General features: G+C 38.1%; 1 protein-coding gene across 2 annotated transcripts in view; it reads right to left on the bottom strand.

Moving 5' to 3' along the window:
- ACAP1 (ArfGAP with coiled-coil, ankyrin repeat and PH domains 1) overlaps positions 1-13,438 on the bottom strand; it is a 229,932-nt gene extending 216,494 nt beyond the window's left edge. The window contains exon 1 of one of the 2 annotated variants that reach the window (XM_053718448.1): positions 13,288-13,438. In XM_053718448.1, the coding sequence (XP_053574423.1) occupies positions 13,288-13,340 (53 nt within the window). In that variant the 5' untranslated portion in view covers positions 13,341-13,438. The remainder of the gene's footprint in view (positions 1-13,287) is intronic. The other variant, XM_053718449.1, reaches the window with a different exon arrangement.
- Positions 13,439-16,865: the final 3,427 nt, after the last annotated feature.

Here is a 16,865-nt window from a genome sequence, read left to right as displayed (position 1 = left end):
AGCGCACTCTGTTCTCACCCCAGAGTGATCACGCTTACCTCTTAGTTCTGGTAATTTAGCCAAAACTTCAGTCATAACAGTAGCCATATCCTGTAATGTGATTTGTAATGGCCGCCCAGATGTACTCGGCGCTACAATATCACGCACCTCCCGAGCGGGAGATGCAGGTACTGACACGTGAGGCGAGTTAGTCGGCATAACTCTCCCCTCGTTGTTTGGTGAAATATGTTCAATTTGTACAGATTAACTTTTATTTAAAGTAGCATCAATGCAGTTAGTACATAAATTTCTATTGGGCTCCACTTTGGCTTTAGCACATATAGCACAGATATCTTCCTCTGAATCAGACATGTTTAACACACTAGCAAATAAACTAGCAACTTGGAAATACTTTTCAAGTAATTTACTATAATATGCAAAACGTACTGTGCCTATAAGAAGCACAGAAAAAGTTATGACAGTTGAAAATTGATAAACTGAAAAGTTATAGCATCAAATCTTTGTAAAAAACACACTTTTAGCAAAGGATTGCTCCCATTAGCAAAGGATAATTAACCCTGATAGCAGAAAAAAAATACAGAAATAAACGTTTTTTATCACAGTCAACTACAATCTCACAGCTCTGCTGTGAGTGATTACCTCCCTCAAAACAAGTTTTGAAGACCCCTGAGTTCTGTAGAGATGAACCGGATCATGCAGGGAAGACAAACTTCTGACTGAATTTTTTGATGCGTAGCAAAAGCGCCAAAAAAGGCCCCTCCCCCTCATACACAACAGTGAGAGAGATCAGTAAACTGTCATAAATTAAATAAAAACGACTGCCAAGTGGAAAAAACAGTGCCCAAAACATTTTTTCACCCAGTACCTCAGAAAATTAAACGATTTTACATGCCAGCAAAAAACGTTTAACATAAATAAATTAAGTGTTATTAAAAAGCCTGTTGCTAGTCCCTGCAAATTAGGCTAAAGTCTTATGCATACAGTATAATTCCAGTGAAGTGCCATTCCCCAGAATACTGAAGTGTAAAATATACATACATGACAGCCTGATACCAGTTGCTGCTACTGCATTTAAGGCTGAGTTTACATTATATCGGTATGGCAGAATTTTCTCATCAATTCCATTGTCAGAAAATAATAAGCTGCTACATACCTCTTGCAGATTAATCTGCCCGCTGTCCCCTGATCTGAAGTTTACCTCTCCTCAGATGGCCGAGAAACAGCAATATGATCTTAACTACTCCGGCTAAAATCATAGAAAAAACTCAGGTAGATTCTTCTTCAAATTCTACCAGAGAAGGAATAACACACTCCGGTGCTATTATAAAATAAACTTTTGATTGAAGGTATAAAACTAAGTATAATCACCACAGTCCTCTCACACATCCTATCTATTCGTTGGGTGCAAGAGAATGACTGGGGGTGACGTAGAGGGGAGGAGCTATGTAGCAGCTCTGCTGGGTGAATCCTCTTGCACTTCCTGTTGGGGAGGAGTTAATATCCCAGAAGTAATGATGACCCGTGGACTGACCACACTTAACAGGAGAAATATTGATCGGTAATCTCACCTCCTGAGATTCCCAAACTCCTTGTGCCGTCAGAGATCCCCACACAGCTCCCCAACCTGTGAGACTTGCATCTGTTGAAATTACAGTCCAGGTCGGAAGCACAAAAGAAGCCCCCTGAATTAAACGAAGGTGATCTGTCCACCACGTTAGAGAGTGTCGTACAATCGGTTTTAAAGATATTAATTGAGATATCTTTGTGTAATCCTTGCACCATTGATTCAGCATACAGAGCTGAAGAGGTCGCATGTGAAAACGAGCAAAGGGGATCGCGTCCGATGCAGCAGTCATAAGACCTAGAATTTCCATGCATAAGGCTACCGAAGGAAATGACTGTGACTGAAGGTTTCGACAAGCTGAAATCAATTTTAGACGTCTCTTGTCTGTTAAAGACAGAGTCATGGACACTGAATCTATCTGGAAACCCAGAAAGGTTACCCTTGTCTGAGGAATCAATGAACTTTTTGGTAAATTGATCCTCCAACCATGGTCTTGAAGAAACAACACAAGTCGATTCGTATGAGATTCTGCTAAATGTAAAGACTGAGCAAGTACCAAGATATCGTCCAAATAAGGAAATACCACAATACCCTGTTCTCTGATTACAGACAGAAGGGCACCGAGAACCTTTGTAAAAATTCTTGGAGCTGTAGCTAGGCCAAACGGCAGAGCCACAAACTGGTAATGCTTGTCCAGAAAAGAGAATCTCAGGAACTGATAATGATCTGGATGAATCGGAATATGCAGATATGCATCCTGTAAATCTATTGTGGACATATAATGCCCTTGCTGAACAAAAGGCAAGATAGTCCTTACAGTTACCATTTTGAACGTTGGTATATAACGATTCAATATTTTTAGATCCAGAACTGGTCTGAAGGAATTCTCCTTCTTTGGTACAATGAAGAGATTTGAATAAAACCCCATCCCCTGTTCCGGAACTGGAACTGGCATAATTACTCCAGCCAACTCTAGATCTGAAACACAATTCAGAAATGCTTGAGCTTTCACTGGATTTACTGGGACACGGGAAAGAAAAAATCTCTTTGCAGGAGGTCTCATCTTGAAACCAATTCTGTACCCTTCTGAAACAATGTTCTGAATCCAAAGATTGTGAACAGAATTGATCCAGGCTTGGATTTATTCCAGACTGGAGATGGTTTCCAAACTGAAACTGCTCCTGAGGATGAAGGATCAGGCTTTTGTTCTTTGTTGAAACGAAAGGAACGAAAACGATTATTAGCCCTGTTTTTACCCTTAGATTTTTTATCCTGTGGTAAAAAAGTTCCTTTCCCACCAGTAACAGTTGAGATAATAGAATCCAACTGAGAACCAAATAATTTGTTACCCTGGAAAGAAATGGAAAGTAGAGTTGATTTAGAAGCCATATCAGCATTCCAAGTCTTAAGCCATAAAGCTCTTTTAGCTAAAATAGCTAGAGACATAAACCTGACATCAACTCTGATAATATCAAAAATGGCATCACAGATAAAGTTATTAGCATGCTGAAGAAGAAGAATAATATTATGAGAATCATGATCTGTTACTTGTTGCGCTAAAGTTTCCAACCAAAAAGTTGAAGCTGCAGCAACATCAGCCAATGATATAGCAGGTCTAAGAAGATTACCTGAACACAGATAAGCTTTTCTTAGAAAGGATTCAATTTTCCTACCTAAAGGATCCTTAAACGAAGTACCATCTGACGTAGGAATAGTAGTACGTTTAGCAAGGGTAGAAATAGCCCCATCAACTCTAGGGATTTTGTCCCAAAATTCTAATCTGTCAGACGGCACAGGATATAATTGCTTAAAACGTTTAGAAGGAGTAAATGAATTACCCAATTAATCCCATTCTTTGGAAATTACTTCAGAAATAGCATTAGGAACAGGAAAAACTTCTGGAATAACCACAGGAGATTTAAATACCTTATCTAAACGTTTAGAATTAGTATCAAGAGGACCAGAATCCTCTATTTCTAAAGCAATTAGTACTTCTTTAAGTAAAGAACGAATAAATTCCATTTTAAATAAATATGAAGATTTATCAGCATCAATCTCTGAGACAGAATCTTCTGACCAGAAGAGTCATCAGAATCAGAATGATGATGTTCATTTAAAAATTCATCTGTAGAGAGAGAAGTTTTAAAAGATTTTTTATGTTTACTAGAAGGAGAAATAACAGACATAGCCTTCTTGATGGATTCAGAAACAAAAACTCTTATGTTATCAGGAACATTCTGCACCTTAGATGTTGAAGGAACTGCAACAGGCAATGGTACATTACTAAAGGAAATATTATCTGCATTAACAAGTTTGTCATGACAATTAATACAAACAACAGCCGGAGGAATAGCTACCAAAAGTTTACAGCAGATACACTTAGCTTTGGTAGTTCCAGCACTAGACAGCGATTTTCCTGTAGTATCTTCTGACTCAGATGCAACGTGAGACATCTTGCAATATGTAAGAGAAAAAACAACATATAAAGCAAAATTGATCAAATTCCTTAAATGACAGTTTCAGGAATGGGAAAAAATGCCAAAGAACAAGCTTCTAGCAACCAGAAGCAATGAAAAATGAGACTTAAATAATGTGGAGACAAAAGCGACGCCCATATTTTTTAGCGCCAAATAAGACGCCCACATTATTTGGCGCCTAAATGCTTTTGGCGCCAAAAATGACGCCACATCCGGAACGCCGACATTTTTGGCGCAAAAGAACGTCAAAAAATGACGCAACTTCCGGCGACACGTATGACGCCGGAAACGGAAAAGATTTTTTGCGCCAAAAAAGTCCGCGCCAAGAATGACGCAATAAAATGAAGCATTTTCAGCCCCCGTGAGCCTAACAGCCCACAGGGAAAAAAAGAGTCAAATTTTAAGGTAAGAAAAAATGATTGATTCAAATGCATTATCCCAAATATGAAACTGACTGTCTGAAAATAAGGAATGTTGAACATTCTGAGTCAAGGCAAATAAATGTTTGAATACATATATTTAGAACTTTATAAACAAAGTGCCCAACCATAGCTTAGAGTGTCATAGAAAATAAGATTTACTTAACCCAGGACACTCATCTACATGTTTGTAGAAAGCCAAACCAGTACTGAAACGAGAATCAGCAGAGGTAATGGTATATAAATAAGAGTATATCGTCGATCTGAAAAGGGAGGTAAGAGATGAATCTCTACGACCGATAACAGAGAACCTATGAAATAGACCCCGTAGAAGGAGATCACTGCATTCAAATAGGCAATACTCTCCTCACATCCCTCTGACATTCACTGCACGCTGAGAGGAAAATTGGGCTCCAACTTGCTGCGGAGCGCATATCAACGTAGAATCTAGCACAAACTTACTTCACCACCTCCATAGGAGGCAAAGTTTGTAAAACTGAATTGTGGGTGTGGTGAGGGGTGTATTTATAGGCATTTTGAGGTTTGGGAAACTTTGCCCCTCCTGGTAGGAATGTATATCCCATACGTCACTAGCTCATGGACTCTTGCTAATTACATGAAAGAAATTAAACATTTATTGTTCAGCTAGAACATGTACTTTTAAACAAGTTTCCTATGTACTTATATTATCGTATTTGCTTCATTCTTTTGGTATCCATTGTTGAATAGAATATATAGGTAAGCTCTGGAGCAGCAATGCATTGCTAGGAGCTAGCTGCTGATTGGTTGCTGCACACATTTGCCACCTCTCATTGGCTCAGTCAGTATGTTGAGTTAGCTTCCAGTAGTGCATTGCATTTCCGTCAACAAAGGATACCAAGGGAATGAAGCAAATTTGATAAAAGAAGCACATTGGTAAGTTGTTTAAAAGTGTTTGACCTATCTGAATCATGAAAGACATTTTTTGGGTTTCATTCCCCTTTAACCTGCAGAATCCCAGATAGCACCCACTAAATGTCAGATGGCTACAAATAACAGAAATAGCAGCAGGCATTAGGGGCATCACATCCATTAGATCTGATAGTAAAAACATCACAAATGGCTCCTGGTACTTTACTGTGAACATTTATCTTTATTAACTTGAGTTTTTAGCTAAATATATTACACCTCATAGCTCATTTTGTTTTATTGTAATATTACAGTATCACATCAGTGCACCTCTTGAGGGCCCACAGCCCCTGAACATCAGGGCTGTCATATGAATATGAAAAGTGCAATAAGGTTACCACAAAGTATAAAAGGTCACCAGTCCCCGCTCTAATGGAAGTGTCAATGGTTGTCTGAAATAGGCTGTGGCACTAGCCGAGTCTGTAGAAGCAAGAGAGAGAGACGCACGCGCATAAAGAGAGGGAGAGAGACAGCGAGAGAGAGACACATGCACATAAAGAGAGAGACAGAGACAGTTTAAAAAAGAGAGACAAAGAGAGAGACACCTGCACATAAAGAGAGAGACAGTTTCAGAAAGAGAGACAAAGAGAGACATGCGCATATTGAGAGAGCGAGAGAGAGAGTTTCAGAAAGAGAGACAAAGAGAGACACATGCACATATTGAGACAGAGACCGTTTCAGAAAGAGAGGCAGAAAGAGAGGGACACCTGTACATATTGAGAGAGAGACAGTTTCAGAAAGAGACAAAGAGACACATGCACATATTGAGAAAGAGACAGACAGTTTTAGAAAGAAAGACAAAGAGAGAGACACATGCACATGTTGAGAGAGACAGTTTCATAAAGAGAGACAAAGAGAGAGACACATGCACATATTGAGAAAGAGACAGACAGTTTCAGAAAGAGAGACAAAGAGAGAGACACATGCACATATTGAGAAAGAGACAGACAGTTTCAGAAAGAGAGACAAAGAGAGAGACACATGCACATATTGAGAAAGAGACAGACAGTTTCAGAAAAAGAGACAAAGAGAGAGACACATGCACATATTGAGAAAGAGACAGAGTTTCAGAAAGAGAGACAAAGAGAGAGAGAGAGAGAGACAGTTTCAGAAAAAGAGACAAAGAGAGAGACACATGCACATATTGAGAGAGAGAGAGAGACACACACAGAGACAGTTTCAGAAAAAGAGACAAAGAGAGAGACACATGCACATATTGAGAGAGAGAGAGAGAGAGACACACACACACAGAGACAGTTTCAGAAAGAGAGACAAAGAGAGAAACACATGCACATAAAGAGAGAGAGATAGAGGTCGTTTCAGAAAGAAAGAGACACATGCACATATTGAGACAGAGACAGTTTCAGAAAGAGAGACAAAGAGAGAGACACATGCACATATGAGAGAGATAGACAGTTTCAAAAAGAGAGACAAAGAGAGAGACACATGCACATATTGAGAGACAGAGACAGTTTCAGAAAGAGAGACAAAGAGAGAGACACATGCACATATTGAGAGAGACAGAGACAGTTTCAGAAAGAGAGACAAAGAGACACATGCACATATTGAGAGAGACAGTTTCAGAAAGAGAGACAAAGAGACACATGCACATATTGAGAGAGACAGAGACAGTTTCAGAAAGAGAGACAAAGAGAGAGACACATGCACATATTGAGAGAGACAGAGACAGTTTCAGAAAGAGACAAAGAGAGAGACACATGCACATATTGAGAGAGACAGAGACAGTTTCAGAAAGAGAGACAAAGAGAGAGACACATGCACATATTTAGAGAGACAGAGACAGTTTCAGAAAGAGACAAAGAGAGAGACACATGCACATAAAGAGAGAGAGATAGAGGCCGTTTCAGAAAGAGACAAAGAGAGAGACACCTACACAAAGAGAGACAGTTTCAGAAAGAGAGACAAAGAGAGAGACACATGCACATATTGAGAGAGACAGTGTCAAAAAAGAGAGACAAAGAGAGAGACACATGCACATATTGAGAGAGAGACAGAGACCGTTTCAGAAAGAGAGACAGAGAGAGACATGCACATATTGAGAGAGAGACAGAGACAGTTTCAGAAAGAGAGACAGAGAGAGACATGCACATATTGAGAGAGAGACAGAGACAGTTTCAGAAAGAGAGACAGAGAGACACATGCACATATTGAGAGAGAGACAGTTTCAGTAAGAGACAAATAGAGGGACACCTGCACATAAAGAGAGGGGGAGAGACAGAGTGAGAGAGACGCACGCACATAAAGCGAGAGACAGAGGAAGTTTCAAAAAGAGGGGCAAAGAGAGAGACGCACATAGAAAGAGAGGGGATTGAAATATCTATGCAGGAGATTTTCACCAATGTACTTTTCTTGAATAACATTTAATAAATTCTGTGTGTTTATTAGTAACATAATCAACACTCCCAGCTATTCCTAACTTTGTTTAAAGGGACAGTCTACTCTAGAATTTTTAATGTTTAGAAAAATAGATAATCCCTTTATTACCCATTTGCAAGTTTTTCATAACCAACACAGTTATATTAATACACTTTTTATCTCTGTGATTACCTTGTATCTAAGCCTCTGCAGACTGCCCCCCTTATTTCAGTTCTTTTGACAGACTTGCATTTTAGCCAGTCGGTGCCCTCTCATAAGTGACTCCACGGGCGTGAGCACAATGTTATGGCACACATGAACTAACACCCTCTAGCTGTGAAAACTGTCAAATGCATTGAGATAAGAGACGGCCTTCAAGGGCTTTGCAATTAGCATATGACCCTACCTAAGTTTCAACAAAGAATACCAATAACAAAACACATTTGATGGACAACAGTAAATTGGAAAGTTGTTTAAAATTACATGCCCTATCTGAATCATGAAAGTTTAATTTTGCCTAGACTGTCCCTTTTTATAAAAAAATTATTCCTTTAAAGTGAATGTAAATTTTGATGCTAAAGTGCCCGGCTTTTAAAAATTTGATTAAAAACAGGGGCACTTTAATTCATCAAAATTTACATTTCACTTGTGTTGTGAAAAAAAAACCTTACCTTTTAAACTTGACAGCAGCTCCAGCTTCCTCCGGTCGTCGCAAGTCATTTCTGACGTCAGAAATGATGGATCGGTCATCCTCCAATCACGGCTCCCCCCCCCCCCCCCCGGGGGAATCAGTGTCTGATTCAATGCCGTGATTGGAGGAAGCCGGATTGCTCATTTTAGACCCAGGAAGAGGCTTTGCGACGGGTGGAGGAAGCTGGATCTGCTGTCAAGATTAAAAGGTAAATATTTCTTCACAACGAGTGAAATGTAAATTTTGATGAATTAAAGTGCCCCTGTTTTGAATCGAATGTTTAAAAACCGGGCACTTTAGCATCAAAGTTTACATTCACTTTAATAACTATAGAAACCGTTTACTTCAAGTGAAGGTAAATCTGCTGGCTTTACAACACATCCAAGCATTGTATGTCATTAACATATCCAGATTGCTATATTATTTTATTTAAAAAAAATATTATTATCAGTTTTGTTCTTAGTTTTATAATTCCTACCGTTATCTATCACGCTCCGCCCATCTTCCACTTCCTATCTTTCAGTGAGTTTATGTATAGAGCGGTCCCAACCACTCTATACATAGCTGCAATGCGCGTTCACAAGCTCCAATGGCAATTCAGCTGTTCATTGCAGTTTCATCGTGCTGGGAGTTCTCGGCCAGACAGATAGAGATGTTTTTGTTCATGGATGGAGCGATTGATGGCATTATTGTGTTGTCAATCATTTTGTCCATGAGAAGGGGTAACTTTGTCTAGTTGGGAGTTTTGCGCATGCGCGAATCGGGAACGCGTGATGGCAATTCAGCTTTTCATTGCGGTTTCATCGTGCTGGGAGTTCTTGGTCAGACAGAAATAGATGTTTTTGTTAATGGATGGAGCGATTGATGGCATTATTGTGTTGTCAATCGTTTTGTCCATGAGAAGGGGTAACTTTGTCTGGTTAGGAGTTTTGCGCATGCGCATGCACGAATCTGGAACGCGCAAGCAAAAAAAATTAGGTCATAAAAATATTTCACGTATGCGCAAATCAATCAATAGGCTAATGACGTAGCTGCCCGGCCGCCTAACGGCCAGAAAGTCAATTGGAAGATCACACAACGTGATCAGGATGTAAAATAAAAAATAAAAAACGGGTTGAGTTGCAAGTTGTCAAAAATTATATTTCATTGCGGTTAAAAATGTATTTAGAACGAACTTTGTAAAAAATCATGAATGAAACTACTATTGATTTTACATGAACTATTTAACTGAGGATAGTGAGGCATGTAACTTTACCTTCACTTTCAGTAAGCCTTATTGTATCTAAAAGAGGATTTCTTCAAATGTTATTTTTTTCCCATTGGTGTCTCTGCGCTAAATAAAGGATGTTTTTTTAATGAGCTTATGGAGGCTTCTCCTTGTACTTTGATGAGTACTGGAAGAGCTATCCCAATAGCTTTAAAAAGACAGTAAAGTCAAAATTAAACTTTTCTGAGCATACAATTTTAAACAAATTTCCAGTTTAGCTCTACTTTCAAATTTGCTTTGTTCTTTTGGTATTTTTGTTGAAAAGCATACCTAGTACCTAGGTAGGCTTAAGGTACAGACAGGCACAACAGGAAGCTAGCTGCTGATTGGTGGCTGCACATATATGCCTCTTGTCATTGGCTTATCCAATGTATTTAGCTAGCTCCTAGTAATGAATTGGAAAACTGTTCAAAATTGTTTGCTCTACCTGATAACAACAACATAGAATGGTATGTCCCTTTAATACACCAATATGTGTTATGCACAAAAATACATTTTCATCAAGTTAGAATTAAACGTTAAGCAGTTTTTAATGGCAGTTTCTCTTGGGTTAAAGGGACACTGAACCCAATTTTTTTCTTTCATTATTGAGAAAGAGCATGAAATTTTAACCAACTTTCTAATTTACTTCTATTATCAATTTTTCCTCATTCTCTTGCTATCTTTATTTAAAAACAGGAAGCCAGCCTGTTTTAGGTTCAGCACCATGAATAGCGCTTGCTTATTGGAGGCTTACATTTACCCACCAATAAGCAAGCATAACCCAGGTTCTCAACCAAACATGGGCCGGCTCCTATGCATCACATTCCTGCTTTTTAAATAAAGATATCAAGAGAACAAAGAAAAATTGATAATAGGAGTAAATGAGAAAGTAGCTTAAAATCGTATGCTCTATCTGAATCATGAAAGAAAAATTTTGGGTTTGGTGTCCCTTTAAAGTGAAGGTAAAGTTCGATTGTTTTGAATGAAATCCTATACATATCAATACAAATAAATGGCACTTTCATTCATTAAAATTTATATTTTTACTTTGATCCTTTGTTATCTCCGTTTTTATTTTGCAGCTCGCTATCTCATAAATCAGCCCGTTATTTTTCTTTTTTTTCTACATGCTGGTCACGTTTTTTCACCAGCCAATTGACTTTCTGGCCGTTAGGCGGCCGTCATTTGACGTCAGCATGGTCTTGGACAATATGCGCATGTGTTAGTTTTTTTTTATCACACTGACAAGGCGAGCGCGGCCCCGCTTTGCGCATGGTTAATACAAACTGAGTTGTAAAACACACAGGACGAGATTACCGCATGCGCATTGTTGAGCATCAGCGAGTTGATGCGCATGCGCAGTTTGTATACTCGCCGTGCACGAGCCTTGTAGACACGTATAGAGCGGGTGGGACCGCTCTATACATCACAATATCAAAACTCAGGAAATGGCTAATGGGAGGAGTTTCAAACAGAACGGTAGGGAAAAAACAAAGCCCGATATTATATAAATAATTAATATTTTCAAAAAAAATAACTTAGCGACTCTGTATTTCATATGCTTAAAAATCCAATACTGCAAAATGAACGCTGTAACTTTACCTTCACTTTAAGTAAGATAAGTATACAGAACACTTGGGCATCACTGTGTTGTATTATTTATATAAGGTTTCTTCTCAAAAGGGATACAAAGTAATTTATGCATATGGTTAAGCATAGACCTAATAATCACCAGCTGATAACAGCTATTATTACATTAAAAGATCTGCATTTTACTGCTGGTTTTGAACCTATAAGTTATAACCAAGATGTATGAACGGTACTTGTATTTAGTACAACTGATCCATCACAATGTTCAGGGTAGGGAATTATGCTGGTGACAGCAGTAAAAGTCAAATGTTTGACCATAACTTACCCCCCTTGGACATATATTTTTGCACCAAAAAAATAAATTTAACAATTCAACCCCACATTTATTAGAAGAGATGTTGGTTGATGGATGAGGCTTAAATGGTGCATAGGTCACTGGGATATGCGTGAAGGGTGGAAAAGGACAATACGTAAGTTTCGCTACCTACTAAAAACTCATTGCTCTGTGTTGTGTTTGTACTAAAAGCACTGGCATTGTCACAAAGCCAAAATGATTCTAGTGATGCCTTTTTTAGTTTTGTAATTATTATTTACTTTTTTTACTGAAAGGCCTCAAATCTGAAATAGATCTAAAAACTAGATATTGTTCAGAAAAAGCACAAATCTTAGCATCAAGGAATGAACAAATATTATGAGGTATTTATTGTGACTTTTAATATTTATCTAAAGAAGAAATCTAGTGTTCTACAAGCAGATACATAATAGTGTGTTTGCATTTGTTTAAAAACATACTTACATACGTATATGTAATCACACATATGTCACATGCAGCAATCTAGTGGTTTCCTTTCCCCACCCCCTCATTTCCTGGCTTACAGTGGTGACATGAAAAGAGCCAGGCATCTGAAGCAAAAGTGCTTAAAATTCATAGAAAAGAGTTCAGCATCACTTTTATCGCTGGACTCCTATAAAGCATTGCTGTCTTAAAGGGATAGGAAGGTCAAAATTGGAAAGTGCATGGATGCATTTTAATTTGTAAGAGAGGCTTTTTTTTGCAGTACACTTCCATTAGCAAAAAATGCTTTTAGTAAAGGTTATTACTGTTTCTTCAGTGGCCTACTCACATATCCTGTGAGGGCCGTGCACCTGTATTCAAACCTTATGCCTGCTATGACAGCTGGAGTGGTGTGTATTGCATCTGTGAAGACATCATTTGTGACATACAAGCCACTGCTGACTCTCTGAGAGTTGTTTGAAAATACTGGTGCTCAAGCTGTCAAAGCATATGTCACAGCAACCACTAATAACTACTAGACACATTTTCGCTAATGGAAGTATACTGCAAAAAAAGAAACGTCTATTTCAAATTGAAATGCACCCATACACATTTCAATGTTGACCTGTCCCTTTAAGCAAACACCACAATATTCTGACCAACACCCCAAAGCCCTACCCATTATCTGTGCCTTTGTGCGAGTTTATACTGAGCTGTTTTATTGGTTCCTAATACCAGAGCTTTTGCAACATTTTTCAGCGCTGTTTAAAATGACTCACAATTCATCTCTCCTTAAATGAATACTCTGTTTTACAATACTACAGGGTATTGCAGCATTGTTAACAGCACAGCTTTTTTTTTCTCTTGTTTCCCAACATTTTATTGTGTCGGACTCGTTTCAATCACACACCATACAAAAAAGCAATGCTCAATTAATCAAATCCCCTTTTCTACAACATCCTGCAGTGCTGATTGTTAACCCTACTATTGCCAGAACCAAGATTACTGCCCAAAGTACTTTTGTACAAGAAAAGTAACACTTCTTCACTGGTTTTCTTTCAAGAGCACTGCACTTATAGAGAGAAGTTTAAAAAGCTGAGCTATATCTGCTTAAAATTGCAGTTTAAACTTATCTCTATAAAATACCCACAGATGTTGATTGCCCAACCCCTCTAATGTTATTGCTATGTAGTCTCACCTTGTACGAGGAGAGTCTGTAAGACATTCTTCAAAGTCCAGAGTAACTGTCATCTTGAACACAAAGAAAAATCACAACAGCCTTCTCTCTGTCAAACGCAGAGAGAACAGAGTAACCAGTTACAGACACACGTACAGCCCAGAGGAAGAGAGACACCCCCTCCCCCAGGAAGGAAGGGGAGAGACTAGTAACTACCTGGTAAGGGAAAGCGTGACCTGGCAGATAAATAGAAAGAGATAAATATCTCAGTGGTGTCTAGGACTGTTTAATACTGCAATGGATTGAACAAATACATCACACTAAAGAAAAGAAAAAACTGAAAAGCTAATTTATTGCATATATTACATTTTTCTTACTCAACCTTTTCAGTGACCTGGAAGCTAAAATTAAACTTTGAGAGTGTACAAAAAAAAAATAGTTTACTTCTGTTAGCAAATTTACATCTTTCTGTTTGTCTCCTTGGTTAAAAGGAAACAAACATGTTTATAGTAGAGTAGATTCAGCCACTATGTGGAAAAAAAAACCTGGAAAATTAAAGGGACACTGAACCCATTTTTTTTCTTTTGTGATTCAGATAGAGCATGTAATTTTAAGCAACTTTCTAATTGACTCCTATTATCAAATGTTCTTCATTCTCTTGTTATCTTTATTTGAAATGCAAGAATGTAAGTTTTGATGCCGGCCCATTTTTGGTGAACAAACTGGGTTGTTCTTGCTGATTGGTGGATAAATTCACCCACCAATAAACAAGTGCTTTCCATGGTCTGAACCAAAAAATAGCTTAGATGCCTTCTTTTTCAAATAAAGAAAGCAAGAGAATGAAGAAAAATTAATAATAGGAGTAAATTAGAAAGTTGCTTAAAATTGCATGCTCTAACTGAATCATGAAAGAAAAAATTTGGGTTCAGTGTCCCTTTAAGCTTTTAACATAACAGTTGTATAGCTAGAAGCACTTTTAACCCTTTGATGACCGGGTTACTTTGTCTACATCGTAACAACGTTCCGATGTAAACAAATTAAAATCCCACGATCATGCACACGATTGAGAGATTTCAATCATGGGATTGGGTCAGGGGGGTGTCCCTATGATGCTAGGCACGCCCTCCAGATCGCAATCACATCCAGGAAGTGCTGTTGGCTTCAGGACAGCCAAACGGCTAGGACGTTCTATTCCGTACTAACGGCGCTAAAGCCCGGCACAGTTAGGACGGATTAGAACGCCATAACGGCCTTAAAAGGTTAATAATGAAGACTGAGCACAAACTGAGACAATCTATTTTGGATAGAAAACATACAATCTGTGTACACACGGTAGTAAGTGAAGGCAGACCCGTTTGTGTGTTTCCCTATCAGTCAGCACTGTCTATTGCAGCTAAGGCTCCCTCTACAGGATACTTGCATATAATTGACGCACATTGATGCCACATAGTACTCAAGTCACATGCTTTACTCCTGAGCCTATCTCAGTATGCTCATATGAAAAGGGACCAGGTTTCATCTAAGGAAACCAAGAGGAAGAGGTAACACTTTAAATTATGCCATCACACCTACACTGATAGAGTTTTTCATTTAAAATACTTTTTTAAGGGGACACTCCACAAAATTGGAATCCACATGAGAACATTTCAGTTTTCAATAGAAGCATTTTTGTAATATACATGTATTAGCAAAAATGCTTCTAATAAAAGCTATAGTTATTTTAAAAGTGTATTTAAGTATGCACCGTGCACCAGCATCTTAAAGGGAGACTGAACCCAAATGTTTTCTTTCATGTTTCAGATAGAGCATGTAATTTTAAGCAACTTTCTAATTTACTCCTATTATCAATTTTCTTCGTTCTCTTGCTATCTTTATTTGAAAAAGGAGGCATCTAAGCTATTTTCTGGTTCAGTACATGGACAGCACTTGTTTATTGGTGGGTGAATCTATCCACCAATCAGCAAGAACAACCCAGGTTGTTCACCATAAATGGTCCGGCATCTAAACTTACATTCTTTCATTTCAAATAAAGATACCAAGAGAATGAAGAAAAAATGATAATAGGAGTAAATTAGAAAGTTGCTTAAAATTGCCTGCTCTATCTGAATCACGGGGGAAAAAAATTAGGTTTAGTGTCCCTTTAAACACAGCACTTGTTCAGAGAGCCTAAGGTGCTCGTACTATCTGGTAATTACTCAATTTGTTCATTGCTGACATGATACAAACCACACTGGTGCTCTGAGCAGCTGCAGTATTTAAAATGCTGCTGCACTAACAATATCTAGCTATGCCTTACATGCACGTGCAAAGACAAACATTTACACTAAAACAGTGATAACTTTTACTAGAAGCATTTTTGCAAATACATGTATATTGCAAATATGTTTACATTCAAAGATATAATTCATTAATGTGCATTTCTATTTTGGTCGGAATGTCCCTTTAAAGGTATATAAAACATAATTTATGTAAGAACTTACCTGATAAATTCATTTCTTTCATATTGGCAAGAGTCCATGAGCTAGTGACGTATGGGATATACATTCCTACCAGGAGGGGCAAAGTTTCCCAAACCTCAAAATGCCTATAAATACACCCCTCACCACACCCACAATTCAGTTTAACAAATAGCCAAGTAGTGGGGTGATAAAGAAAGGAGTAAAAAGCATCAAGAAAGGAATTTGGAATAATTGTGCTTTATACAAAATATCATAACCACCATAAAAAGGGTGGGCCTCATGGACTCTTGCCAATATGAAAGAAATTAATTTATTAGGTAAGTTCTTACATAAATTATGTTTTCTTTCATGTAATTGGCAAGAGTCCATGAGCTAGTGACGTATGGGATATCAAATACCCAAAATGTGGAACTCCACGCAAGAGTCACTAGAGAAGGAGGGATAAAGAATGAACAACAGCCAAATGCTGAAAAAATAATCCACAACCCAAATATAAGTTATTCTTATAAAGAAAAGAAAAACTTAAAACAGCAGCAGAAGAATCAAACGGAAACAGCTGCCTGAAGAACTTTTCTACCAAAAACTGCTTCAGAAGAAGCAAATACATCAAAACGGTAGAATTTAGTAAATGTATGCAAAGAGGACCAAGTCGCTGCTTTGCAAATCTGATCAACTGAAGCTTCATTCTTAAAAGCCCACAAAGTGGAGACTGACCTAGTAGAATGAGCTGTAATTCTCTGAGGCGGGGCTTAACCCGACTCCAAATAAGCTTGATGAATCAAAAGTTTTAACCAAGAGGCCAAAGAAATAGCAGAAGCCTTCTGATCTTTCCTAGGACCAGAAAATATAACAAATAGACTAGAAGTCTTCCTGAAATCTTTAGTAGCTTCAACATAATATTTCAAAGCTCTTACCACATCCAAAGAATGTAAGGATCTTTCCAAAGGATTCTTAGGATTAGGACACAAGGAAGGGACAACAATTTCTCTACTAATGTTGTTAGAATTCACAACCTTAGGTAAAAATTCAAATGAAGTCCGCAAAACTGCCTTATCCGGATGAAAAATCAGAAAAGGAGATTCACAAGAAAGAGCAGATAGCTCAGAAACTCTTCTAGCAGAAGAGATAGCCAAAAGAAAC

This window comes from Bombina bombina, chromosome 6 (genome assembly GCF_027579735.1).
Source record: "Bombina bombina isolate aBomBom1 chromosome 6, aBomBom1.pri, whole genome shotgun sequence".
NCBI lineage: Eukaryota > Metazoa > Chordata > Amphibia > Anura > Bombinatoridae > Bombina > Bombina bombina.
Note: the sequence above shows the minus strand (reverse complement) of the source record. Positions and strands in the feature narration are given on the sequence as shown.